General features: G+C 36.1%; 1 protein-coding gene across 6 annotated transcripts; it reads right to left on the bottom strand.

The window, feature by feature from the left end:
- Window positions 1–1249: 1249 nt before the first annotated feature.
- On the bottom strand, window positions 1250–27763 carry AP1S2 (adaptor related protein complex 1 subunit sigma 2). Of its 6 annotated transcripts, XR_004952763.1 has the most exons (7): window positions 27602–27763; window positions 25199–25377; window positions 18973–19081; window positions 18234–18371; window positions 13628–13722; window positions 3524–3532; window positions 1250–2741 (listed from the first exon to the last, which is right to left on the bottom strand). XR_004952763.1 is itself a non-coding variant. In XM_016118781.2 (6 exons), the coding sequence occupies exons 2-6, from the start codon at window positions 25375–25377 to the stop codon at window positions 2694–2696; spliced, it is 483 nt and encodes a 160-aa protein (XP_015974267.1). In that variant the 5' UTR covers window positions 27602–27763; the 3' UTR covers window positions 1250–2693. The 6 variants fall into 6 exon arrangements, 4 of the variants coding, with proteins under 4 accessions (XP_015974267.1, XP_015974271.1, XP_015974264.1 ...); XR_004952762.1 differs by lacking the exon at window positions 3524–3532; XM_016118781.2 differs by lacking the exon at window positions 13628–13722.
- Between the last annotated feature and the right edge of the window lie 99 nt (window positions 27764–27862).

Raw genomic sequence — 27862 nt, forward strand, 5'->3', positions numbered from 1 at the left:
TCCTGAGTTAGAGGTGTTCATCTTTTTTATGTGTTGGAGAGTTCCTTATATAGGTGTAAATTTTATGTCATTTTCAGGAAAATTAGGGTTATTGCTATTGAATATGTCTAGCGTGGCAGCAATTCTGGTGAAAAAAAAATGGTCAGAACATTCTATAAAAAGCTAGACAATATTATTAGATTTCAGATCATAAAAGATACTTTCATGCTTCCTCATAAATTTTTAATTTTCTAAGTAACCTTTCCATTGACATACTTGGGATCTTGCATTTTACAGTGTGGCAGTCGACAACTTGAGATTTGAAAATAAGGACTTAGGTCTACACAAAACAGTGAAGTTAACAGAAATGGAATAGGAATAGCTTGGAAAAGCTTCAGATTGGGAGTTCTGAGTGATAACTGCTGAAAATGGGAGTGCTTTAATCTGTAGTCTCTACAAAAGGCAAATGTATTCTGTGGTCCAGAATACATTCCATTTGAAAATTGATTTGTTCCAGACTGAAAATGAGAATTTTCTGTAATTATCTACCAGATTCACTAATGCTGAATACTTATTACTAAATTCAATGTTTTTCAATACTTTCCTAAATACGGCCAAGATACAATTAAATGTGGTATTCAAAGCTGAGAAGTCTTTAATAGATCATTGAGGGAAAAAATAATGGAGGATAAACACCAGCTTGTGCTCAAGATAATGATGAGATGTTAATGACTTTCCCAAGTGTTAACAGGCAGGATGTTATGGAGGGGAGGGGAGGGGAAGAGCAGCTTTGACTGGTTCATTATCCTGATAAACATCCATCTTGAACTTAAATTTATTAATGTTTCTTTAAACTTATAACCTGGTTACTATTTATGATTTAAAAAATTCCAAGTCTACATTGTAAGCAGAAGCCCACAGTCCTGTTCAGTGAGTCAATAGCAGTGCATTGGAGGCTCTTTAAGTCTACAAGTAACTGTTTTTCTTAGCAGACTAGCTAGCAACTTAATTTGATGATAGTTGTCCCGTTCTTAAATATCCTCATTTTAGTATGTAACACTTCTCATCTGCAGCCAATAGGTTCCATAACTAAGCTTTGATTTGCTGCTTACACGAGGCAGTAGTTGGCACATGTCGGTCACGTGGGTGAGTGTGCTGGCACCTTCCAGTTCATAGGGGGGAGTGTGGGGAGGTTTCCAGGTGATGCATAATACCTTTGATTACCTGGAGTGATCTGAGTTGCTCATTCAGAAAGTAGAAGTCAAGTGCATCAAGGTTTTTAAGCGGCATTTATTGATTGAAAATGTGTGGATAAACTCTCGGTAGCATGGAACTCGCATTATTTTTGTAATGGGCTTGAAATATATGAAGACTCCTTAAATCTGCCATTTATCTTGTGTGTGCTTTTAACAACCACATTCAAGTGGAGGTGAATTTTCAACATTTTACTGAAAAAAAAAAAAAATAAACTTAAAAATTTTCCTTCAGCAGCTCTCCACAGAGTTGCTGACAACTTTTGGAAAGAGAAACACATTACAGTGGTGTACGGTGAGCATTTATTACAGTTAATTGGCAATGCGATAAGACAGTGCACACGTGGCCTGAATATTGGTCACAATCACAACAAAGCTTAATCCAGCCCAGCAGATACAAATGAAAGTGTAAACTGTCAAGACATATATGTAGAAGTATGTATAAAAGTGACGTTGAAACAGCTTTTAAAAATACAGGGCCCACTGATGCCATTTTCCTTCATTCAGCTAGCACTTTTATATGGAAGGTGGTGTCTGTTTTTATTTTTATAAGATCTCTGATAACTAAGCAGTGCCGTGGAAGGGCAGAAAGCTGCCCTAAGGTTTGTAGCACTTCTAAGTGGAGGGCAGCCACAGGGGAGAGCAAAATAAATTTGGCTGTAACAAGCATCCCAGAAAGAATATTGGTGCTTTAAACGGCTTAGCCAACACCTGGTGAAGACAGGAACACATTTTAGTCAGACGCTGTCGGGAAGAAGTCCTGGGAAGTCAACATTTCCATTTGATTTGGGGACATCAGAAACAATCCAACTAAGTGACTAGATGATTATGGCCACAGAGTTTTACCTCAGGAGTCAAATGTTCCTTTGCCTTAAAAATAACATGCTCACGATTATGAGTCTCCCTTGTCCCAGGTTTGGAATGGCTAAGAAATTTAGTGTTAAACAGCATAATTCCAATTTAGTCATATGTGTATTCATTCCCTTTAAGGTATGTAGTTTCCGATAAGGGTCTTTGGTATAAATTTCTTTTTGTTTCAACAGTTAAATTTTCATTCGTTTGATACGTGATCTGTCAATTCCCTTTCTTTTCATATATACTGAAGTGCACTAGTCTTTGGTTTCTTAAGTTTCCTTTGCCAAAGACTAATTAATAAATGTATATCGCCTGATTGTGTCATTTTCATATATATACATTATATTAAAACAGATCTGTAAACCTTAAAATATCCAGGTCCCTTTTTCTACATGATTGTAATTCATATTTAAGCCCCTTAAGTCATCAACTGATTAACCAAAGTTCCCTTTAAAAAAAATTGTGTAGCCCTGAATGAAGCAGCTGAGCAAAAACAGTAATACTGACAAGACGTCATCTTACACCATTAGCTAACATGGACATGAAGGCAGTGACCATCTACAGTGTGTGAAAATGCCACAAGAAGTCGTCAACAAGGGAGGAGAGTTATGTCAGTCCAATTTCTTCAAGAACACTACGTGGGGTTTCGGCTTCCTGTGGAGGGAAATGTGAGACTCTGGTAAGCAGATCCAGGGTGGCCTCGGCATGTGAAACTGACACAGGACGAGCAAGATTCGGAAAACACAAGCAATTCAGTGGTACGAGCACATTCTACTACTAAGAGACCACAGGGTGTTTTCGGCATGCATTAAATACCTATTGATTACCTACCAGTGGGCTGGGTGGGCACCATTGCTGTAACACAAAAAGCAGCCAAACCCACCAGCAATTTGAGAGAGCATTTCTACCGAATTATCTACAGGAAAGGTAAGTTATCTTAAGTGTTAAAATTCAAAACCTCCCCTAAATGAAAAGCAGGAAAACCCCCGAGTTCTCTCAATTCTTCACATAATTTTGTTGCCCATGCTTTTGGGGGGGGGGGGGGGTGATCACATGTATTTATAGAAATGTCTTCCTCTGAGTTTTTACTCAGTTTTTGATGTAACTGTCTCCAGCAGCTTCAGAAACTCACCTCCCCAGACCTCCCCAGGGCAACTAATGGCTTTGGTGGAGGAAATACAGAAAGAATGCTCTGGGACAAAAGCATTTTAGTCCTATGTAACAACCAATACTCATTTTTAAACGTCAAAGGAAGACAAAGCAGGATACCTGGAAAAAAACTACTTAAAAATTTCCCATAGTAGCTGATTTGCACATTGCAATAAAAAAGACCAAGTAAGTCAAATTTCTGGTGCTAATAGCAACAATTTTGTAATTACAAGGCACAGTATACTTTAATGGAGGAATAGAATTTTTAGTATCCGATAATAACTTACTTTTGCATCCTGATGGTGGTACAGCACAAAACAAGGAAAAGGGAAATTATATTAAACCATAAATACAAAAATAATACATACATACATTGTTTAATTGTATGTAAAGCATAACACGGAATAATCTTAAATAACTTACTCTATGGTCTGTTATTTGGAAAACAAGGATCATAGTACTTACCTTCACATGTAAATATTAGGAAGATAAAGCTTTTAGTGCCCGAATCAGAAAGTGCTCAAAAATCTGTTAGCTGATGTTACAGTTGAAATCCAAATGAACGTATTTAGCATTTAATACTAAATGAAGCACTATAAACCAGCTCTCTATAAAGTTCATATGATGGATGACCTTTTATTATGTTTCCGTATTGATGAAAAATGGGTAAAAATCAGCTTGAGTGAAAAAGGTTATTTTTCAGGCAATGGCAGGGGGGAGAAAAGAGCTGTTTAAAATTAAGAGACATCAACCAGATCCAATGTGAGCCTTGTTTGGAACCTGGTTCTAAAAAACTGATTTTAAAACTGCATTTTTCAATTAGGCAAAATTGAACCAAAGAGAAGGTATTAGGAATTACTGTTCATTTGGGGTGTGGTTCCTCCCTCTTAGGGATACACACTTTAGCGTTAAAGGTGAAGATAGGATGTCTAGGGCTTGCACTGAAATAACAGGGCAAAATGGGGTGGTGGTGGTCGATGACGTGATTAGGAGTAGCGAGTGTTGGTTTGTTGAAGCCGAGTGAAGCCACTTAAAAATAATCATTTCCATAAAATATCGTACAATCTTTAATGTATTAAAAGGATGTCTACATTGAGTTCTATACAGCTAATATTCTTAGCTAACCCATGTAAAAATGTCCCTCATCCTATTCCCTGGTCAGATTTCCCTGATGTGCTCACTGCCTGCAATCTTATATATAGCATCTCTCGAAAAGAACCATGTTGCTGATCAAATATGCATTATTTAAAATATCTGTCCTTTCTAAAAGGCCTAATTTCAAAGAATCGTTTACACATTTTATTCCTTTGAGATTTGTACAAGTAGTACATTAAGTTTTTTTCCCCCCAATTGCATTTATAAAATGTAATTTGCACATGTTCACACTAAAATTGTAGCTCAAAATTAGCTAGAAAAACTATTACTGACAAGAGTCAAATTCACAGAAGCATTGAAAGTAAAATGGTGGTTACCAAGGGCTGAGGAGCAGGGGAAACGGGGAGTTGTTTATTGGGTATGGAGTTTCGGTTTTGCAAGATGAAAAATTTCTGGAGATCTATCTGTTGCACAACAATGTAAAGATGCTTAACGTAGACTACTGAACTGTAACACTTAAAAATGGTTAAGCTCGTAAATACTGTTAAGAGTTTTTGACCATGATTTTAAAAAATTACCTGGAAAAACTAAACGTAAAATGCATTAGCAAAAGGGATGGAGAAGAAAAGTCATTCACATGAGACAAAGTACATGCAATATTTTTATTTTAGACATGCAAGGAAAGCCGTTTCAGAATTTACTAATTTAAAGCGAGCAGCTGTATACAGGTAACAAAAGAAGCAACATCTTGTTACAGCTCAGCACACTGCATCCAAAGCAAACAGGCATGAGACAATGCATATTTATGCAGCATTAAAACCAGATAATAAATTGCAGGGCAGCGGGAGGCATGGAGGGAAAAAATGGAAATGAAAAACCAACGTTTCCCAATGCTTTCAATGTATAATGCTACCATTTCTCATGATAGCCCATCAAGGGGCTTCAAATGTAATGCAGTACAGCAAGAATGGTTAAGAATGGAAGAACTGATCTGCATATCTGCCTAACACATTTTCATAGGTCTTCTTTCAGTGATAAACCAGTCTGAGCATCTTTTGAATTTACTGTTTAATGACAGCTTACTTAACTCAGGCTTTAAATTTTAAACTCTCTAGATACAAACAATGAATTATCTTTTCCTTTTATAATATGTTGCATGTTTTATTAGAAGTATACACAATAATGATCAATATTAAAGGTTTTAATATTCGAAAATATAAAACCATAGTTAACAAATCATTAAGTATTTTAAAGGACAATATATTATAAAACCATAACTAGTAAAATATAAGTATTTAAACTAAGCATTAGAACTCTGACTATATAAATACAGTATTAATACTTTGAAAGGGTTCTATTGAATAACAGATATTGCAGATGAGATTTTCTGACATAGCTTTCTAGATAGTTCTTAAAGGGATTATCTGATATTATATAGCACAAATGTGATTCAATAAATATGGTATTACAAATTTCTTAAAAACCGAATGTTTTACCTTAAATATAACAGTACAGGTTTTACTTTCTTGTATTCCAAAATACACTTTTACGTGATACATTAGAACACAATAGCTCACGTAGACTGTAATATAGTCACACTAAATATAGTTTTATTTTTTTTCTTTAACATCTGAAGACCAAACCACACTATGTATTACCGCACTGCTTATTTAGACCTAGCATTTCAGCTGTATTTTCTTTGGTAAACATGTAACAGTTGCTAGGTTTTCCTCTTACAGGATTATCAGGTGGTGTGCAAATGATAACATGGATGTGTTTAAGATGAAATATTACTCAAAACATTCACAGGTCATATTTTTTCAAGAAGAAATCAAACCAGTTGTAAGCAGGAATAAGCTATATCAAGATCACATACAGAATGAAAATGAAACAGAAAAGAGGAATAGGAACAGGAAAAAAATTACAATTGTAAAGGTATTGGTTCTGAAATGTTCTATTGTTATTACACAAGATAGTCACCAAGCTGAGGATATTTTCTTTCATAAGTATATCAGCTCTCTATTTCCTCTGTGAAATTCTGCACACACGATGAGGAGTCATTTAGTACACGGGGACATTAAAATATTCATGACGTGGCTACAAAAGAAATGCACATGTTCTTACACACAGTATACACGCTGACATAGACAATCGGATTTCTAGAATGTTTAGTACACAGTAAACAAGTGAAACTTAAAATGTTTGTTTTTTGTTCTTTGGTTTATGGCTGAGTATTTAACTTCTAAACTGACCGGGAGTTCAGATTCAACTTTTACTAACTTTACTGTGTATAATGATCGTCGAAACGACCTACATCCTACAGAATCTTAAAGCACTGTATTTACTGATAATACACGTCATCTGGTCAACAGAGTTAACTGAAAATTCAACTAGAATGCTCCCTTCTCCCACCAGTGTTCAAGTTCATCAGGATTTTACTACACGAAGTAAAGGAATTTAATCCCTTAATGACAATTGTTACATCCGAGGGTGACCATAAACTCACATATCCTAAAGGAAAATCCCAAGAAAAAGGGGAAAGTAGTCACCTATTTAGTATTTAGCAAGTAGCAATGGAAGTTTTTGAACTGTTCACTTAGCTTAAAAAGAAATCCAGAGACTATGTCTCTGAGACTAAGGATATTATTTTTTAAATAATCCTCAAGATAGATTTGAAAGAACTCTCCAAACAGATTTGTTAAGTGTCCAGAGATGGATTTCTAGGGACTCCAAGAACCCCCTGAAACTAGAGGCAAAATCATGTACTGATTTTCCTGAGGAGCGGGCCCATAGCCCTTCAGACTCTCACAAAAGGGATTACATCCCCACCGAAAGGCTTATGACTCAAAAGTTTTAAACCACTTATTTGAGTGCTTTTCAAGTACCCTCATTTCAATATTTATTCAGCTTGACACTGAAATGGTAGGCTACACAGTCATGTAAACGGTTCCAAAAAAATATGTAACATCCCTTATATAATAACCATTAAATATAAAAGGATCTGAGGAGAAAAGCCAGTTAAATTTTAATCCTCAGATAGTTCTTAAACAGTTTAAAGAGCTAATTGCCTTTTTTCCCCCACTCAGAATATAGCAGAATGAAGAAGTTAAAATAATATTAATAATAAATTGAACGCCCAAATGGTTCGTTTTCTTATATAAGCTCTCGTTTTGGTAGGGGAATTCTATATCTGTATCGATGGCATTAGTGAGTCACAGTATTTAATAATGCTTTTTTGTCAATGAACCTCTTTCAATATTCTCTATGTAAAACTATAAATGATGGATCATTACGAGAGCAAACTTCCATAAGAAAATATCAGTTAAATGAAATAATTGGGACTATTCTTTGGGACTTAATGTAATTAAACTTCAGATAATGCTAAAATATAAATAACAAACTTGAAGAAATTATAGTTGCGAACTGAGTTATATATCCTACTACATTTTGTTGCATGTCAGTACTCCAGCACGTATTCTAGTATGCTTTCTTACACCCCATGAAACTCTTGCTGGGATATGCATTCTCTGTTTTCTGGAGAAAGAATAAGAAAAGTTTAAGTCTGTCAAAATACCTTTCATCTAAATAATACCAATTCTTTGAGTCTTTATATTATAGCTTTTAATCTTTTTATCTCTTAATTTTATAGCATACCATGTAAAAACCAACCATGGAGAGCTTATGTCCATTTAAAGAAAAAGTAGTTCCCCATATAGGGCTGAGTACACAGCCATTCCTCCACAGAGAAGAGTTACTATGAAAGAAAGAACAAGCAATTCTTTAGGAAAACTTTTCGAGGGTGAAAGACCTTTTATTACATTTAGGACAGGAAAGGGTTGATGAAAAACCAAACTATTCTTTAGAGCCAATGACCCAGATTATTGTACTTAAGAAATTAGCATTCATCAATTGTGAATAATAGTCTCCATAAGGAGAAAACCCTCTTTATTGCAAAAACAGCGTTCAAGAAGAAAACGTAAAATGCACAAAAATAAATATTCTTTTACCACTAAGTTGCTATGACATGTTTTAAATAACTTTCCGGTTTAGACTGTTAGGGTCCGAAAAAGTTATGCTATAAATAAATGCCTTAATGACAACTTAACATTTATGGTCAATTTTTAAATGATAGATATGCCCATAATTAACCAAGTTATTTTTTTTCTTATATACAAAGAAACTATTATGGTGGATTAAATATAACTCCAGTATTCCGGGCCCTCATACCACCACTACATTTTATGGGTCATGGAATAATTATATTAAGAATAAGAGAGGGCGAGAGTAAAGTCTGTGCAGAACTAGACATACTACCTTCTATCCAGCAAGCTGAGCTTCTTAATACACTAAAACGTCACTGATTTAGATTATGTGTGAATAAAGCCAGAATGAAAATAGGAAAAGATTAAAAAAAAGTTTAATCCAGTTGTATTGCACAAATACAAACTACAAGTTGCCCTTAGTACAGATTCTTTGGAGATCTATTATTTGAATAAAGAAAGATTAGGCATTATTTTCTATCTGAAATGGGCCTTCAATCCTGGCCAATCCTTTTGCTCATCACTGATTTGCACCCCATTAAGTCTATTTCAAACCCTTAACATTTTCAAGTTTTCTGCCTCCTCTTTTTCCTCAGTCCCCAGCAGCTCTCCACTAGATAGAGCTTCTCAAAGCCAAGAAATGACAACATTCTGTTTTGCTCACCCAACTAACGAGGAAAAAAATCTACCGCTTTACCTATCTCCTCATAACAAAAGAAAACTCTTACCCAAGACCAATGCTTTATTCTATTCCCATTCACTCTCCAAATTTATTTTCCCCTCTATTCTATTCCTGTCTCCCATCACTGTCTGCATAAGCTCCTTCTCAATATACATACATGTTCGACTTTCCTCCATACCAAGAATGATCTCCTCCCTGCCATAAAAAGGACCAGATAGAGTGGGAAATGTAGGATAACAAACAGCAGAGAAAAATTAAGTTACACCTGTTCTCAAAACCACCTATGTTCGTTCCTTTAAAAAAACCCCATAACCTTAAAAATTGCCAGACGTTCACCATACTAGGCTGATGACTCAAAGTAAAGCGATCTGAGAAAACTAATGGAAACTGGTAAGCTAGCAATTACCCTGAAGGCTAATTTAGTCTGGAGATGAGAAATGCTTAAGTAAACTAGTGGTATCAGATCCAAAACTGAGAACCTAGTCTGATTTTCTAGTACACAATGTAGTCAGAGAAAATCATTTATATTTAATGAAAAATAAATATATAAGTGTAAGTTCAAGTTAGAGCTCTACTCCAGTTTTTCTTGTAAAGGGGCTTCATTTATCCCTTGCACTATGAAGTAGTGTCCTTTGTCCATCACGTTCTAGAATACAGTGGTCCTTTTGACTGCCCCTCACTAAATTCTCTGGCAAAGTACTTACTGTCAACTGCAGAGCCATATTCCTTGTGCTGAAGACCAAAGAGCCAGAGATTATCCAAACTAACAAAGATCTAGTTTTAGCAATGAATAAAAAGAAAAGAATTGAAAGCACTTTATAAGGTACCTTTTAGATGACAGGGCTCATGGTGTCACTCTTATTTCGCAAGCAATTGTGAGGCACTAGGAAAGCCAAGTGATTTTTTTTTTTTTTTTAACCTTAAGTTAGCAATGAGCGGCAATAGCAATAAGGTTGCTCCAGATGGTTAGTATCTAAAATGGCCAGGAGCACACAAGTGCTTCACTTCGTGGGCTGACTTTCTTAGCAAATTCTACTCTAGTTTTGCCTGAGCAACACAATGCATACTCCTCCATTCACACAGGAGCACTTTGTCATTCTTTTAAAAAATTACAAATTACGAAATCTATATAAAAATACGTATAAAATACATGCTTGTTTTACACTTCTAGAAAAGAAGGGCACTCAAACATTTTCAGAGGTAATACCATTAAGTTACTGTGCTGCTCTAAGATCTTTTCTCACTTGATATACCTGGAGTATCTTTTCTATATCATCACAGAGAAATCAATCGCATTTCTTTTATAGGTAACAGTTTCATGCATGGCCATATTGTAATTTCCTTAACCTATTTCCCATCGACAGATGTTTGTGTACATTCCGATGGCTTAATATTATACTGAGCATGTGCCTTGGTGAATTTGTGTATTTTTTGTTGCATAAAACTCCTTGAAGTGCAACTGACGGGTCAAAGGTGTACATATTTAACCATTAATAGATATCACCAAAGTAATCCTCCAAAACAGAATACAAGTGCTCACAGCAGCAAACGAGGAGGTCACTCTCATCTTTGCCAATCCAAAAAACAACCCCAAAAGTCTAATTGATATTTTAATTTAGACTCTTGGTAAAAGAACCATTTGTTTCTTTTTTCATCTGTGAATTATTTACTCTCATCTACTACTGTCTTTTTTAATTGTGCTATTGATATTTATACTATACTTATTTTATAAATTTTCTTAAAATGATGGAGATAACTTAACTACATCTTAATAAACCCTGTTCTAAAAACCTATTAGTGATAAATTATTTTCTCTGGCAGTTAACTGTACTTTTTAAATTAAAAAAGCAGAATAATTAGTAAATGTAACTTTTAGACTGTAAAGAAAGTTTTAAGCATACTTTAGGGTCATTGCATAATATTTGCCTTGATATTCCATTTGGATTATAACTTGAAATACCCTAAATTTAATCAGGATTTTCAAAACATAAAAGATTTCTTGGAATCACTGAATTTCAAATATTCAAACTCTAAATATCTTTACTAAGTAAATTATTTATGGCTAATTGGGTAGAACCTCCCCTCTCCCACAAGTCTATATGCAATAAAAGTCTATATATGCAAAATTCTGGTCATTTAAACTAGTCCTCCTTTAAGAAATTACCAAATCCCTAAGGTGGATGGGAAATGAGCAGAAAATTCAAAAGTTTTCTAACTGCCTGCAGGATATATTCAATTGTTTCCAGGTAAAAACTCAATTACCTTAACAGACATTAACAGATTCCGTGATTGAGGAAATTAAATTACATAGTGACATCCCACAAGCTTTGCTGTGGGTTAGGTGCTAAAGTCGACCATAGATTATCTCCCTAGGAACGGTTTATTGAGTAAAAGTAATTTCGGTGATTCAGAGATGCTTTTTACAGCTATTTACGTGCTCTCAAGCACATTTATCCTCCTTTCATAATTCTGTTTTTTTTTCTTTTCCCCCCTCCTACCTTTGATTCATTTCGGCTAGCCAGTTTATACTCCAGACTATTATATTAAAAAGATGTAACCATCTTTAATGTAAATGAAATCTATAAATTCCATAATGTTAACTTACATGCACCAGGATTGCTCTACCTCAGCACTACTGACACTTGAGGCAGGATAAATCATTGTTCTGGAAGGGATGTCCTGGTCACTGTTTGATGTTTAGCAGCATCTCTGGTGGTCTTAACCTACTAGATACCAGTAGCTCCACACCACCAGCTGCGACAATCAAAACTGTGTCCAAACACTGCCCAGTGTCCCCTGGAGAGGCACAAATACCCGCCTACCCCAGTTGAAAAACAGTGAGTTAATCTAATGGTCTCTGGTTGGTGGGTAAGATTATGTTCTACTGTACTTTGCCTGTATTTGTTAATGTTTCTATAATTGGAATTTTTATTTTTAAAAAAAGGCAACAGAGGAAACAATAAAAGAAAATAATATGTCAATAGAGAAAAAAGAACTGAAATCCTGAAATTTTTCAAAAAGTACATTTTAAAGAAAAAAAAATCACCGACAGCTAGTAATATGCTCTCTGCAGGCCCTAATCCTAGGGCTCATGCAATCAATTTAGTAAGTAAAAATGAGCACGGAAAAATGGAACAGAACAAAATGTGAGACTACAAAATAAGTAAGAGTATTACTTTAGAAAATTTTTTTTGGTTTATGTGAATATAACTATTGTGATATAAAAATGTATTTCTGTGGGTTTTTGTCAAATATTTTTGAAAATCACATTTACAGTTACTATTGTAAGTTATTCCAACTTTTCATTATTACAAATAGCCCAGAGTAGAAAGAGATGGTTTAAAATGAGTTAAAATCAAACAGCAGAAGGGAATCCTTAGAATTCTGAAAAGCAAATAAAAACAGCTCAAAAAAACATAAACATACAGCAAAATGATTACAACCTGAAAACTAGTGACCAAAGATATTGCTGTTTCTTATTAAATGCAAAGTGAAAGGCAAGATTTGTTCTCCCTTCTGTTTTTTTTCTGTATCCTCCTTTCTATATTTACCGTTTTGAGCATTAATGTAACTAAACCTCACTTATCCAAAATTTGTTCTAGCATACCTCAAGCAAGCTTAACTATAAAAAATGAAAATGTGCTGGCATAAAAGACTACGGCCTGGTCAACTTTTAACCCAATTTAAAAGAAAAAGATTTAGGCGTAAAGGTTTTGAACATAAATATTGGTAATTACAAAGGAATTACAGGAATTTGTCTAAGAGGGCTTATATCAAAATGCTTTTTCCTGTTAAATAATATTATTGTATATATTTGAAAGCATCTGTTTTCAAACAATGCAAGTAATTCTTGAGTTTGACTACCATGCCTAAGTATTCGAAATTAGCAAGATTTTAACTTAAAAAACCCCCCAAACTTCATATTAAAAGGCATTAAACACTTCAAGAAGTACTTATTTACTTAAAAGAATTTTAAGTTACAAAAGATTTATTTTTTTAAAGAAATCACCTTTTCTCCTAAGAGTCTTACCTTTCCATTTTTATGGAGTCCAACAGACTTATAAATTAAGAATTCCACAAAGATGTTGTATAGTATTAAGATATATCATGCAATCCCAGTACTAAAACAAATCAATTTTAGAAGCACTAATTCTCCATAGAGTGCCACCACTTTCTAAACGAGGCAGATCAACAACTGTAAATCCAGTAAAATTGTTCATAAAGTGGATCATCTCCAAGTAGAAGCAAATTCATGAGTGTAACGCTTGCTATTGGTACTTCATTTATTTTTCATTTCTTAGGTTACTTCAGTGAGAAACAATACCAACAGCAAACAAAGCTCAAAAGGAAACCCCGAACAAATTTCAAAAACGATGCTGTTAGTAGTTAGTACAAAAGAAAGGTTGACACATCTCAAAGCATCGATCGACACCATCATGCACCTACCGCTGAGGGTTAAAGCCCAGTATTTAACTATATGATCTCCATGGATCAAGCAAGGACTTGCTATCATCTCACGTGCAACAAACAGTCCATTTTATCCATGCCACAAAAATGGTAAATTTAGTAGTTACCAATAAATAAGGTGGGGGTCAAAGGGACTAAAGCCTTAGATGGCTCTTTATCATAAGATATCCTCAGACAAACCTCCCCATTCTTCATTCTGGCTCTATAAAATTAAGGAGCAGAGAAAAACTGTTAATTGCCTGGCTTTACAAAGAAAATGAACTCTACATTTCCTTTGTCATTATATGTATGTTTATAAAATAAATCCAACTGTACCACTCCCTGGCACACCCTCCCCTCTAAAAAGTCTAATTTAAAATAGGTATTTAATTGGTGGTGGGGGAAAATGTTCCGAGTACTGCTATGAATGTCAATTTAGTAATCTCAGCATGTTGCACTTTAATAATTTAAGAATCAAGTTAAGTACCAGTGGCATGTTAAGAAAACATGTTTTAAATTCCAACCGTCAAACATTAAAGATTGGATAATGGACCAATTTTTCTGGGCTTTTACCCCCAAATCTAATTAAATATTCGAACAATCAAATACCAAAAGGAATCTGAGTTCAGTCTAGAAATGTCAAAACTAAAACCCTTGTTTACCAAATAATTAAATAAAATAAAAAAGATATCTTTGCTATTTAATCACAATGTCTGATATTTTAGCAATTATTATTCAGGTACACATTTATGTTACAGTCCTTTTACTAACTATAATATGCTAATAAAAAATCTACTCTATCCATTGCCTGCCCTGTTTGCCTATAAAATGAAGGACTCCCTAAACAAATTACATGATATTTATACAAACTGATCTAAAGGCAAATTTTAAAGAAATTTTTCTGAAAAAAATTCTTAAGGGTAAAAATATGTATTTCACAAATATAAAAAGGACTAAATCAAAATCATTTTGGGATTTGCATATATCTTTAAGCCAACAGATATTTTCATTATAAATTCAAAGCCATCTTTGGTGTTTAGAAATAATTAATTCAAGTAAAAGACCTGAAACCAAATAGAAAAATCACAGTACAATTAACCCTTGAACGACACAGCATCGGGTACTGACACCGTGCAGTTGAAAATCCAAGTATAACTTCTGACTCCCTCAAAACTTAAGTTGTCTCTCAGTATCCTCAAGGGATTGGTTCCAAGACCCCTTGAAGATATCAAAATTTGAGAATGCTTAACTTCTCTATATAAAACGGTGTAGATCAATGCACACAGTCAGCCCTCCGCATGCATGGACTTCCAACAGCGGATCAAAAAAAAATAAGGGCATTTACTGAAAAAATCTGAGTCTAAGTGGACGTGCACAATTCAAACCCATGTTGTTCAAGGGGCAACTGTACTTGAAAAACTAGATAAAAATCAAATAATTAGGACTTTCACAAATTTAAGGTTGCATTTAGATAAACATTTTTACAGCTATACTTAAAATTTTATAAACAAAATAATTTTGTGACATAGATTGAGTGAATCCTATACCCCGAATTATAAGACCAAAAAAGCTACTATAGAGCCAGGTGTTTTGATAAATCCAACAAGAAACTAATTTTAAAATATATCTATATATCCAATTTTAAAATTCCAACTACTGATAATTTGGACAATGAAAATTTTCAGTCTAAAAAAGTAAAGATGGCATTAGCCTTAGGAAACTACTCTGTTCGATATAGAAAAACCTCCAGAGGAATGATGAATTTTCTTATTATGTTACTGAGAAACACCGAAGCTTGTATCTAAAACAGAGTATTTAAAATATACATACCAAGACAATATAAGACAGCACAGCAGTTAAGATTTTACACAGCTCTGGAGTCTCGATCTGGGTCTGGAATTCTGGTTTTGCCAAATGCTACGTAGGACCAGTCATTGGAACCTCACTGAGCCCCTACTTCATTTGTTAAACAGGCTCTCCTGACTCTTAGGGCATCCTGAGGATTAGCATAGGATGCCTCATATCTCAGTGCTCAGTGAGCTTTAGCTATCATCATAGTTTTTTGTTGTCACGGTGTCCAACAAAAACTTTGTTTTAGCAGCTTGCAGAATGCTTTCTCTCATCTTATTACACCATCTATTATATGAACAATATTTAAATATTCCCCCAGAGATGTAAACAAATATTAACATATGAATGAATCCATTTTAGGAAACAAGCACCTTGTCATCCCTAGATTTCTTATGAGAGTATGTTGGTGAATAACCTGAGTAACAAGTTACCCTGTTAACATGGAGCCTTACTATCCCATACAGACTGTAGCTTGGCTTCATCAAGGCCTTAACCTACAATGTATTTATAACTCATTCGAAATTCAGAATAGACTAGCCACCTTCTGCCTTCTCAAGACCTGAATGGCTAAATTATATGGAAAATGATTTCATTTGTACCACCGAACAGAAAATGTCTTAATGTACTATCACTTTGGTTTATGTACAAAACAAAGTGAAGGTAGTTGCAGATAGATGAGAGATAGGACCAAAGATCTCTTCTAAAGACTAGGAACTAATTAACATCAGTCAATTTTTTTAACTAGGGTGAGACGGGAGAATTTTACATGGGACTATAGACATCCTGTGATCCTCTCTCCATTTCTACCTTCCCCAATTAAAGATATAAAAATACTACTTTAAAAAGGGAGACATTACTCACTATTAAAAACTTCAATAGGGGAGATATAATCCCCCCCACATACAAATAAATGTAGACCTGTAATAACTTTTTTTACCTCGTAGTACATTAAATACAATATATCCCACAAAGTAAACTTAGCATATCTGTCATACTGTAAAGTCCAGCAATCTCCCAGGAGAGTTTAAAAGACAATCCAGACACAAGGAGATATCAGTACTCTCCAGAAAAAAATATTAAAAGTAAAAGCTGAACTTCAGTAACTTTAGAAATGTTTTAAGGCAAATATAATCAATCAAGAAATGATGAACAACTTGGAGGAAATACCAGGATCTGACAGAACAGTCCACAATAATAAAATATAAAACTGATGAAGGGAAGTGACAAATATGAAAAGTTCCCAATTCCTGATCCTGGTTTTGACCTAATTTTTAGAAAAGTATGATTAGTAAACAGCAAACTAAGAAGGTGCTCGCTTTAAAACCAATTTTATAAGAGTAGACTATGAGCTTGTAGTTAACATACCTGATGTTAAAAAATTCTCCCCAGTGACATGTGTGCAATCAATAAACAACCACGGCTAACTGTACACACACGGAAAAGGGGCTACGCTCATCTCACTACTGAACAGTGAATGGAATCTGGGCAGCCAACAAAATCTTTCACTTGCATAAGCACCTTAACCACTGTCTTGGTAATTCAAGACCATTAAATGTGCAATGCATTGTCTCATATTTAATATGTCTGTATGTCCCAGATGATGTCACCCCAAATGAACAATCCCCACAACTGACCCAGGCAGTGACTGATGCAGAGGGATTCTGGAGAGCCCTCCCTCTCCCTGAAGAGGCCAATGGGTAAGTTGTAAGGGAGAAAAAGATCTACTTTTCTTCTCTTAGTTCGCATTTCTGTTATAACAGAAATGCTTAAAAAAAAAAAAAAAAAGGATTTAAACACAACAAATAAAATAAAACAGAAAAAGAATCATAGATATAGAGAGCAAACTGATGGTTACCACAGGAGGAAGGGAATGCAGGCAGGGACAGGTGAAATTTTTTAAAAAGTTGGATTTAAAGCTTTCTTTAATAAAAGAGAGTCAATTACCTTAATGAAAACTTACTACATTTTTCATATTGACTAGTCCATTCTTCTCATGCTATAAACTTTCTGTTTGATTAAAGCCACAATTATTGCTAAAGCATAATTCAACTTGGTACCTGAATTAAGGTTATCATTAAGTTTTCAAAAAAAGGGAGCCTTAGCTAAAAAATTTTAAGCTTCAGAAATTAAAGGTACAGATGCATCAGAGATACAAGTAACCCAGAAATGTAGAAATTAGAAAGGGAAGGAGGTTTATTGATGGCTCTGGTGATATCAAGGCAAGATAAGAATGCATTCACTGGACAAAACGTGGTTTGCTATCTAAGAAGAGCTAAGAGAAGTACAAATACTTTTTAGTTTTCCTAACATAAAACTAGAGTTCAATTATATATATATGTATGTATGTGTGTGTGTGTGTGTGTGTGTGTGTGTGTATATACACACATATATAAAGTACAATCATAACATTATAATTTGCTTAGCTACATCTGCACTTAATGGACATGAGGTGAAAATATGAATCAATTTGGAATGAAATGCCATAATCTCAGTCAACTCCTAATTATCTATCTATCTGTTAATGAGAAAAGGGATTATCTTAAGTAATTGAGAACAATGAACGGAGAGTTCTCAAATTACTGTTACTTTTGATGAATCTTTTCCCTTTTTCGAGGAGTCCATCCTCTAAAGGTTTAGACTCTAGTGTTTTGGGGTCGAAGATGGGCCATCAATACAGCAGACCATCTTCAAAGTAAACAATCCATCCATAGATAACTGAGTTGACGTGACTGACACATATTCCAATGAATAAACTGGACATGGACAGTACATGCCAAGCATGCTTCAGAGTAATCTCTGAAACTAAGAATAACGGAAGATAACTGACACTCCCTGGCAAGAGCAAAACATGCTAGTGTCTCGTCAAGAGAACGAGGAGCTTACCTCCTGCAGAAGATCGGCCTGTTCAATTGCTTTAAGCACATTTTTCTTGGATGTTTCCTGAACTTCCCCTCCCAAAAGAAACTCATCCAAAATAAAATAAGCCTTCTCAAAATTAAAGATGATATCAAGTTCACACACCTGAAAAGCAAAATAAAGAAATAATAAATGTTAAAACTGAAGAAAGCAAAAGATACTTAGCTACTATCAGGTAGTAAACAAAACCTAACTAGAGTGAATCCATCTTAATTCTTTCTAAAAATGGCCATCTTTCTAACTAAGCTTCATTGGTTTAGTCAGCTTAATTTTCAGATCTCAAGTACTTGAAAACACAATGCCTACAAGCTAAAGTAAGACCAAACTCTGCAAACTCCCAATACAGGCAACTTTTCTACTCATAAAAAATGATCTTTTAAACTACATATTTCCTGGGTAGATAATGTGATTATAACTGCTAACCAAATCTGCGCTCTACGCTAAGCACTCCCAGAATATTAATCTTTGCAGTTAGACTACTTTCTATTTCACTATTTTAAACTTCACTCTCACCAGCATAATTAAATGAGTAGGTTCGTGGGGTCAAGCAATTCTGGCAATTAACTGACTAGGCACACTGACATGTAAGAGTCATTATTCCTTCCCTCTCCCACAGTCAGAACCCCCAAGACGATCAAATAATAAACTTATAAAAAATATTTTAAAAACTACGGCATTCAATTCCCTAAAAGAAAATACTACTCACACTGCCAAAATACTTGTCAAGTAATTCCACGTAACGATGGATTATTTCCAGGGTAATTAGTTCATTGTCCTGGTCCTCAATAGCACAGCAAAAATACAGACTAGCATATCTGTGACAAAAAACAAATAAATGTGAAAAAGATTTTACCCTATAATCATGGTTCCTAAATATATTTTCATATCCTATTGTGAAAGATCTCACGTGTATAGTTTACTTCCTCTTTTACAAGAGTACAGAATATCTTTCTCCTAGATTACAAAATAAATACATAAAAAAGAGAAAGTTTGAAAAGTATAGGCAAGCAAAAAAGAAAATCACTCAATCACACCATCTAGGAAAAGTAACCATTTTGCTCTTCTTCCCTTTAGGCTCCTTTCCATGTAGATTCTAAAACATAGCTGACCCAGGTTGTTCTGAGGTTCACTTAATTAAAACAAAATGTACTGCATGACTAATTCAAACTACAGATAAACAGAAAAGAAAATAAACTCTCCAATTGAAGGACTTATTGAAGATATTGTTAACGTAAAGTCAATGTTCTGGAACGTTTTATTGAAGTGTGATACACACACAGAGGAGAACACAAGTCATAAATGAGTTTTCAAAGTGAACCCACCTGTGTACCAGCATCTGACTTAAATAGTAATTACTGAACCTCTGAAACCCCTCTCCTAGCCTCTCCAGGTCACAACCTCCCACTCCCAAGGGTAACTACTATTTTGACTTCTAACAACATAGAATTAAAAAAATAAAAATAAAAAAGGTTTCTAGGGTTGCGGAATAATCCCCCCCCCCCACCAAGAACAACAGTTCTAAGTTATTACAGAAGTTAGAGTAGGAGAACACAGGAAACGGAGACCTGTCCTCAAATTTTCCAGGTTCTACCCTGCTGAACTGAAAGCTTAAGTTATTCATCTTTGAAGAAGGAATAAGGTTGGAAAAGTCATATTCTCCTCGAATTAGGATTCTAACACAAGGTTATACTTAACTCAAGAAAGCCAAAGCTTACTTATATAAAACCTTCGAGGTATAGCAAATGATGACCAAGTCTTTTGAGGATTTAAAAAGAGAATTTTCACATGGTTGAGTGTATTTAAGGCTTTTGAAAAGAAACAAAATAAAAACCTAAGATATTCTAAACAAATTTCAGTTGAGATTGTAATTTTCACTGAAGAGCCTTTAAGTGATTTTTGGAAAACACAATAGGCAATCACAGCTCACAGCATTAATGTAAAATAATATACAAAGTAATAGTGCTCATAAAATAATGTTCACAGCATTAATGTAAAATATACAAATGCACGCAATCTCAGTTTTGGAATTCAATGAATTCATGCTCTTCAGTATAACTAGTATTTATATAACAGTCGGTTAATTTCAATATTATCAAAACCTTTTCATCTTATTTGATCTTTCGAACAGCAAACACCATCATCGCTGATTATGGAAGGGGGAAAAAAAAACAAAACTAAAGCTCAAGAATACAGGGCCTGCCAAGTGGGTGTGTACTGGGACAAGGAATCTGATCTTCGGACCTTAACTTGAGACACTTTTCCATCTTCCTTCCACCACCAAGCCCTTGTCATACACAGCATGATTTTGGCCGTACCCATTCTACCCGACTTCTACAGTAAGTTATTTAAAATGGTGGGTCTCCTGCAATCTTGGAAAAGTATTTGAATGCGTTCATATATCATGAAGGACATAACAGGGCACCACCTCTAACTTGAACAAAGTGCTTCCTCTCTTTCCCAGCACTACCCTATGTTTTTATGTTCAGAAGGCAACGGAATATTACGAGTCTCTATCCTCCCTAATGCATGCTCATCAAATAGAGTTCTAGATTTGGAGAAATTGATACAAGTGATATGTAAGGTTTCTTGAACTAAGAAAACTAAAGATTAACGGGACTGATGTTAAAATGGTAGATAAATACCGGACATGACTAGCTAACATGAACAGAATGCTAAATAATTCCATTACTAATAATCAGTTTGGGGTAAAATTCCTTTTAATTTCAAGATCTCGTTAATGCTTGCACCGACCTCACTCCCTACGAATAGTACTGCCTGCCTCTTCACTTACAAATAAACAGCACTTAAACACTAGTCGAAGGTCCTAAATTGAATGAATTATTTGGAAATATCTGATTATCACCAGGACTGATGTATCTAAGTGCCAACCAGTAACAATAAGAATAAAAACCTACAACAAAAGAGCCATCAAATTAAATGAATTGTTTTATTGTAGGTGAACATCTAGTTATTCAGCGTTATGAGAAAGCACCTTTCCGAAAGCTTAGGAAGGAAACAAAAGCATAATAACAACTGGTAACATCCACTGAGCCCTCACTGAGCGAGGTACTAAATGTTAGCCATGGCTTTTGCATATTTCACCATTTTTAATCTTCACAACACAGACTTCCAGAGAGATACCATTGCTCACATTTGTAGAAGACCCAGGCTTACCTGAGCAACCTCCCCACAAAGAGCAATTTGACTCTAGAGCCCAAGTTTTATATTAAAAACTATAACCAGTAACTGGATTAAATAATCTTGCACCTGGCAAAAATTAAAACATTCAAAGCAATATTTTAACAGCTTTGAAGAGGAAGAGATCAAAATTGTTATACTGATTTACTAAAAAATTACCATGAGAACCTGAAGTACTATTTTTAGAACCAAATTGTTTTTAAAAATTCAATAATGAGCTTATTTTGTTCTTAGTACATATTTGTAAGTCTAAATCTAAAGTAAAATTAATAGACTAGTAAGAAAGGTATGTTTGGTTATTTTTAGCAGAGTGGATTAAGGCTTACTCTAATTACTAGCACTCGGAGAACATCTGAAAGTGCCTATTCTTATATTCAAAACCCATGACTTCTCCGCAGTCAGCTAAATATCAGCTGACTGTGGGTGAATGTAACTAAGCTGTTCTCAATACCCGCTGGTATGTCATTAAAAATGCTTTTGTTAGTAAAGAAAATCAATACAGTACTCTTTGACAAATTCTCAAGTTAGTAAAATTCGGAGACGTGTGTATTTTTTAATTTTAAGTCTTTAACCAGTGCCTCTTCCATAACATGCTGCACAAAATAGAAATTAAAAAAAGTTTTCTGTATTCACAGGATCGTCAAGAGCATTTATTTTAGAGATGAGGAAACAGGCCAAATGACTTTTCCAAAGTCACAAAACTGGCTAGTGGTAAAAACAAAATAAAACTCAAGACCCCAGACTTTCAATTTTTTCCAGCTACATTATTTTATCTTCTGTCCCTTCCCGCTACTCCCTCCCAAGAGGGAGAATTATTATGCAAAATACTCAGGATGGAGAAAGTGGATGAGACAACCTGAGGAACAAAGACATAAAGATTACTTGCTGATCTAAACAGGGAAAAATGCTAGCTCAGAATGTCTCAGGAGCTAAGCAGTAATTCTTTAGGTCTTCTCTTCCAGCTGGACTAGGGAAAAATAATCGCCTGTTTATAGCAACAGAAAATATGTCTTTAAGTACAATAGATGACCTTTTCAGTATGAAATGGGGGAGGATACATAGAAAAACTGATTATAAATTCTAAGTTTTGTATGTTATTTTTATCTCAATAAAGCTGTTTGTTTTTTTTTTTTAATGCACCTTTTATTTATAGGAGCCTGATTCAAGTATCAGAGTCAGGTTAGATTGCCCTTTATAGCCTTTTAAAGAAAAAGCGGTGGTCCAACATGGGTGGGCTGAACGCTGTGGGCAGGAACACCAACTAGTGCTTTCCTTCTTTTCCTTTAATAGGCCATTTCCTTCCGCTGCAGAAATCCTGATTTGCGGGATTGATTCCCTTGCTGGTATTTTCCTCCTCCACACGGGGGACTCCTTCCCCTATCTAAAAATAAGCTTAAGTCTCTCACACCTTTTTTGAACCCTGTCCCCAATTCCTATCTATGGGTGGTTACCACGGCTTCTGTCCTTCAGAGCAAAACTCCCCCCCAAAAGTCTACATTTGCTATTTAAATGTCTCCACTTCTCACTTTACTCCATTTCTTCGAGAGTTCTGTCTCTACTATTCCACTGAAAATGTCCTGACAAAGGGCATTTTATGAAATGCTCACTGTAAAATCTAACAGATTATTTCTTCACTTTAATTGAACTTAATGCAACATTTGGCACTGATAACATTATTTTTGAAACTTTCTCTTCTTCCCTGACATTACTAACCCTATACTTACCCTCCCCTCCCCCTTTGCCTACAGCTGGAATGTTGGTGATCTAACACTTTATGCCCATTTTCCCCTAGACTTCCATGCCTATGCCAGTCCCAAGAAAATGAGGCATCTCAAAGTCAACTTGTCTACTAGCTCAGCACTCACCCAGCCAACAGAAAGAGAAATGTGGTTTCCCTCCACTCCACTTCTTTCACTGCCATCCCTCCACCCTCCTCACCCCCACCCCGGGAGTGACCAACTCTTAAAAACTTACCTGGGTACCGGCTCTTTCCACCTGCTGAGCCCACAGCAAGGTCTTCCTTCAGGAAGGAACTCATTAAGTGCCTGCAATCTCCTAACAGATCCCTCAGGGGCCAGTCCCAGCCCTTCCCCCACCCATTCTCCAATTACCAGGATCTGTTAAAAAAGGCAAGTCTGCTTTTTCACCCCTGTTTAAAATCTTTGCCTCCAAGATTAAGATTAGAGTCCTAGCCACTCACTAACTAGCATATGACCTTGGACAAGTCACTTCTCCCAAGTTCTCCAGTTTTTCTGTTTTAAATAAAATTGACATTTGATCAATAGTGCCAATTTTCAAACTCAGGAACCACCTCCTAGGCAGGGTAGAGGCCCTGTAAATAGGTGTACAGGATTCCAGTCTTGATGTCACAAGAGCAGCTTCCCGTCCACTGGCTTCATTTAAGGTTCTAAGGGCAAAAAGCTTTTTAAAAAAACCAAAAAACAAAAAAACTAGCCCAACACAGTGCCTTAAACATAGAAGGCTTTAATACATGATTGTTGAAAGAATAAATGATGAGTATAAGAACCAGGGGAAAAAATAAAAAATAAATCACTTGAAAAGTAATAGTATATACCAATTTTATCTCAAAAAAAAAAAAAAAATCACTTGACTAGGTTATTCTGATAATTCCTAGCCCTAAAATACTAGGATTTTTCCAAACAAAACCAAATACTGGATACAAAACCACCCAAAGATTACTAAGTTCATTCTACCGTAAAGAAGAGTTTATGGGATTTTAAATTTCTTTATGTCCTATATAATCTCATTACTTCCTCTGCCATCTCCCCCACAAAAAATTCCATCCATACTTGCAGGAAACTGAGATAAAACTCAGATTTCTCCTCAACCCTCTTGATAAGCTTGTACTGTTAGTTCTCTGCACATCCCCCAGAGACTTTTTTATGTAGAAACCCTCATATCTTAAATACAGTAAATTATTTGTAAAAAGGAATAAAAATGGGGAAGAAACAAAGTAATCATTTTTTTCTTTTACCCAGATTAGAACAATCTTGAGAAATTTATTTTAAGGTATTAAAAATTTCAGATACTAGTAAAGACATACAGCATTTTTTAAAAAGTTTAATGTTCAAAGCCAATCTATGAACCATTTTGCAACATCAAAAATTTTTAAATCTATTCTTGGCAAAGTTATCTATCGGACCTGATCACACCTCCAGCACAGCAACAAGTATATTTCAATTTAATAAACATTACTGGCAAAGAGATCCTGTATATACACAATATTTTAAAACCTCTATGTGACCAAAATGTTTTATGTATCCAAAGAGTGTTTATAAGTAAGATTCTAAAAGTCAGACAAATGGCATGTCAATTATCAGGTATTACTTTACAAATATGGGGGGAGAGGGAGGGGGAAATGCTTAAACTCAGAATTACTCACACAATTTAAAATACTAATCCTGTTTTTTCCCTTGCAAAGGAATGAATTTATTAAATTTTTCTAAAAAGATGATTAAGCATAATCATTTATGCCTTTAATAACATAATTAGTTTTAAAACAACTTCCCTGCTTTCATCATTTTAGCCTGGGTAATCAATTAAAAGAACGGTCATTTTAAAAATACGAACCTTTAACTTAAAATCTTTTTCATCTAAATCTTTCTTAATCATTATTTATAAGTGTCATCTCTCAAAAGCCTGCAATTCCCATACTACAAATGATGGAACATTTGATTCTGCTATTTCACCTTTCTGAGAAATAAAAATTATACCTCTTGTAAACAATCTTCAGATCTCGCCACTCAAGAAAGCTGCACATTTTAGGTTTCCGTGCTAAAACGGTTTGAACAAGTTCTCTTGTGATCTTTTTCTTCTCTTTGTCTGATAGTGGGACATACCATTTCTGCAGTCGGAGCTTTCCCTGACGACTAAAAAGCAACATAAACTGCATCTGTTAAGATAGACAGAATCAAAATTACATGCAAGACTTTGATTCAATAAAGTTAAGATTAAGATAACATATTTTATAGAGAAGCTTTGGGAGACCCGGCTTTTAACTGACAAATGATAAGCAGCCATCAATATTTCCATGCCAGTTAAAGCAGGAGGCAATTCCTGTAGAAAGATCTTCCTACCAGATGCAAATCTCCCCACCCCACCCTGTTTCCACGTAAGTTTGGAGTCTGTAGAACAAAAAGAAAAACAGGCATTAAGTTGGAGTGAAAATTTTGAGGAAAAAGAAAGATAACTTCTGCAATTTAAGAAACTATTGTATACTTGTGCTATATTCCACACTCTCTCTATATGCATCAAAAGAGAACTGTTGACATCAACTGGTTTAGGTACATTTGAAGGAAACAGGAGACCTACTATTTTTCACTCTGAGGCTGTTCTAGTTCCAGGATGAATTACTTATGACCAGACTGTTATCACTTAGAATGTCCTCTTCAGTTTATGCTTACATATTATAAGAAACAAAAGATCTAAAATATCAACCCAAAAAAGATCCCGTAAGTGAACGTTTTTCTTAATAAAAGCTTAATTTTTAAGTAGCTCATCTCACTTTTAAAAATTCCAACATACATATTCACACAATAAAGACGTAGTAATGTAAAATAATGGAAGAGAATATAAACCTTTAAAAAGCCAAAATAAGAGTTACATACATTCAGAGACATTACATGAAATACTTCAAAGTTTTTAAAAAAGCATTTAGAGATGGAGTGGATGCTGAATTCTAGTGTATATCACACTTAAACTATTTCATGTATCACACTTAAACTATTTTATATATATTTGGAATCTACAAATCTGTCGATTAGTCTACATGCTTAATTTTTAAGAAAAGCTTCTTGTATCTTGTAATTCAACCGGTCTTCTCAAAAGCAGACAGATAAGCACTGTTTCTACAAAAGTAATTTAAAGGTAGAATTCAGGCGGGTATCTTTTTTTTTTTTGTTTCTATTAACTATTGTTAAGTTCTTTTAACTGTGTTACTGCATAAAAGATTCCGGCCTGATTCTTAATATTCACCGCACCATCTTGAATTTGAACATGGGGTGGGAGAATTTCCACAACCAATTTAAAAGGAAATGGGCTCTAAATTTCGTTAAGGAATTATTGCCCCTTTTTTTTTGTACTCATCCAAACAGGCATCGGCAGGATACTGAAAATGTATGATGCGGCATTTTAACTTTATTAAAGTTAAAACTGGCTTATTCCACACCTCACTTAAAACGCTTCCCTGGCACAAAATTAGCGAACGATATTGGGGAAATCGAAGTGCCTCCCGTACGCGTCCTGTTCGGATAGCGGCATTTGGGGAGGGCGGCAAGTAAAGCATCCGCCGGACAGCGTTCAGCGGAAGCCCGTTATCAGAACTTGGAAAAAGATTATTTAGCTCCGCGTTTCTGGGTCTCGGCGACCAGGCGGGCTGGGGCTTTGCTTTGGGAAGGAGCACGGGCTTCCATTCAAGGCTGTCTGTGCAGCGGGGTCCTGAACCCTCCACTACCGCCACTTTATAGGACGATTAAATAATTCACTCGCTAAAATAACGTGCTACCGTGGGACGAGAGCCGCTTTTGCAAGGAACAAGTATTCCTTGCCTCTTGTTTAAAAACCGACGCTTTGATTTTTTTTTTTTTTTTTTTTTTTTTTTTGCCGCAAATCACAGGGCACCTCAATTCCTCGAGATCGGTATTAAAAACAATGGGCTCGGCCGCGGAGCGGGCTCGGGGCCAGCGTTCCTGGGTCCGGCCGTCTCCGATGCCTCCCCGCCACCCCACGGGGCCGCACTCCATCACTGACCGAGCCCCGGCGAGGTGACAAGAAAAGAGCGGGGCAGACAATGGCATCCGCCGCCGCGCAGGGGGCGCCAGGGGTCTTCGGCCGCCGCCGCCCCCGGCCGCGAGCCCCTCTCGAAAACGCCCCGCAAAACTTGAGGGGGTTCCCGAACCACAGGTGCCGCGGGGCCGCCGCGGCGTCCGAGACGGCCCCCGCAAGCCGGGGCGAGGAAGCCGACGAGAGAAGTGAGTTGCCGGGCGCCGCGCCCCAGGGGCGGGCCGGGCGGGCTCAGGGTGGGGTCGCCGGGGCGCGTGCGGGGCGGCTAGGGGCGCGCCCAACCCTCCCACCCCACTCTCCGTCCTCGGCACCCCAGTTCGACCCCCGGGACTCACGGCGGCCGCGGGCCGCGGGCGCGGCGAGACTCGGCCGGTAGCCGCGGCGGAGGCTGAGGCTGAGGCTGAAGCTGAGGCTGAGGCTGAGGCTGAGGCTGAGGGGAAGCCCCTGTCGCTGAGCGGAGGAAGAGAAGCCGTGTTGCTTGTGGGGAGGGGACCTGGTTAACGGAGGGATGGCTTAGGCTGCGAGGGGAGGGCGAGCCGACAGACCCCGCCCCGGGGGCCGGACGAGGGAGGAGCTGGGGCTGCGGCGACGGGAGG

Source organism: Rousettus aegyptiacus, unplaced genomic scaffold (assembly GCF_014176215.1).
Source record: "Rousettus aegyptiacus isolate mRouAeg1 unplaced genomic scaffold, mRouAeg1.p scaffold_m13_p_9, whole genome shotgun sequence".
In the NCBI taxonomy this organism is placed as follows: domain Eukaryota; kingdom Metazoa; phylum Chordata; class Mammalia; order Chiroptera; family Pteropodidae; genus Rousettus; species Rousettus aegyptiacus.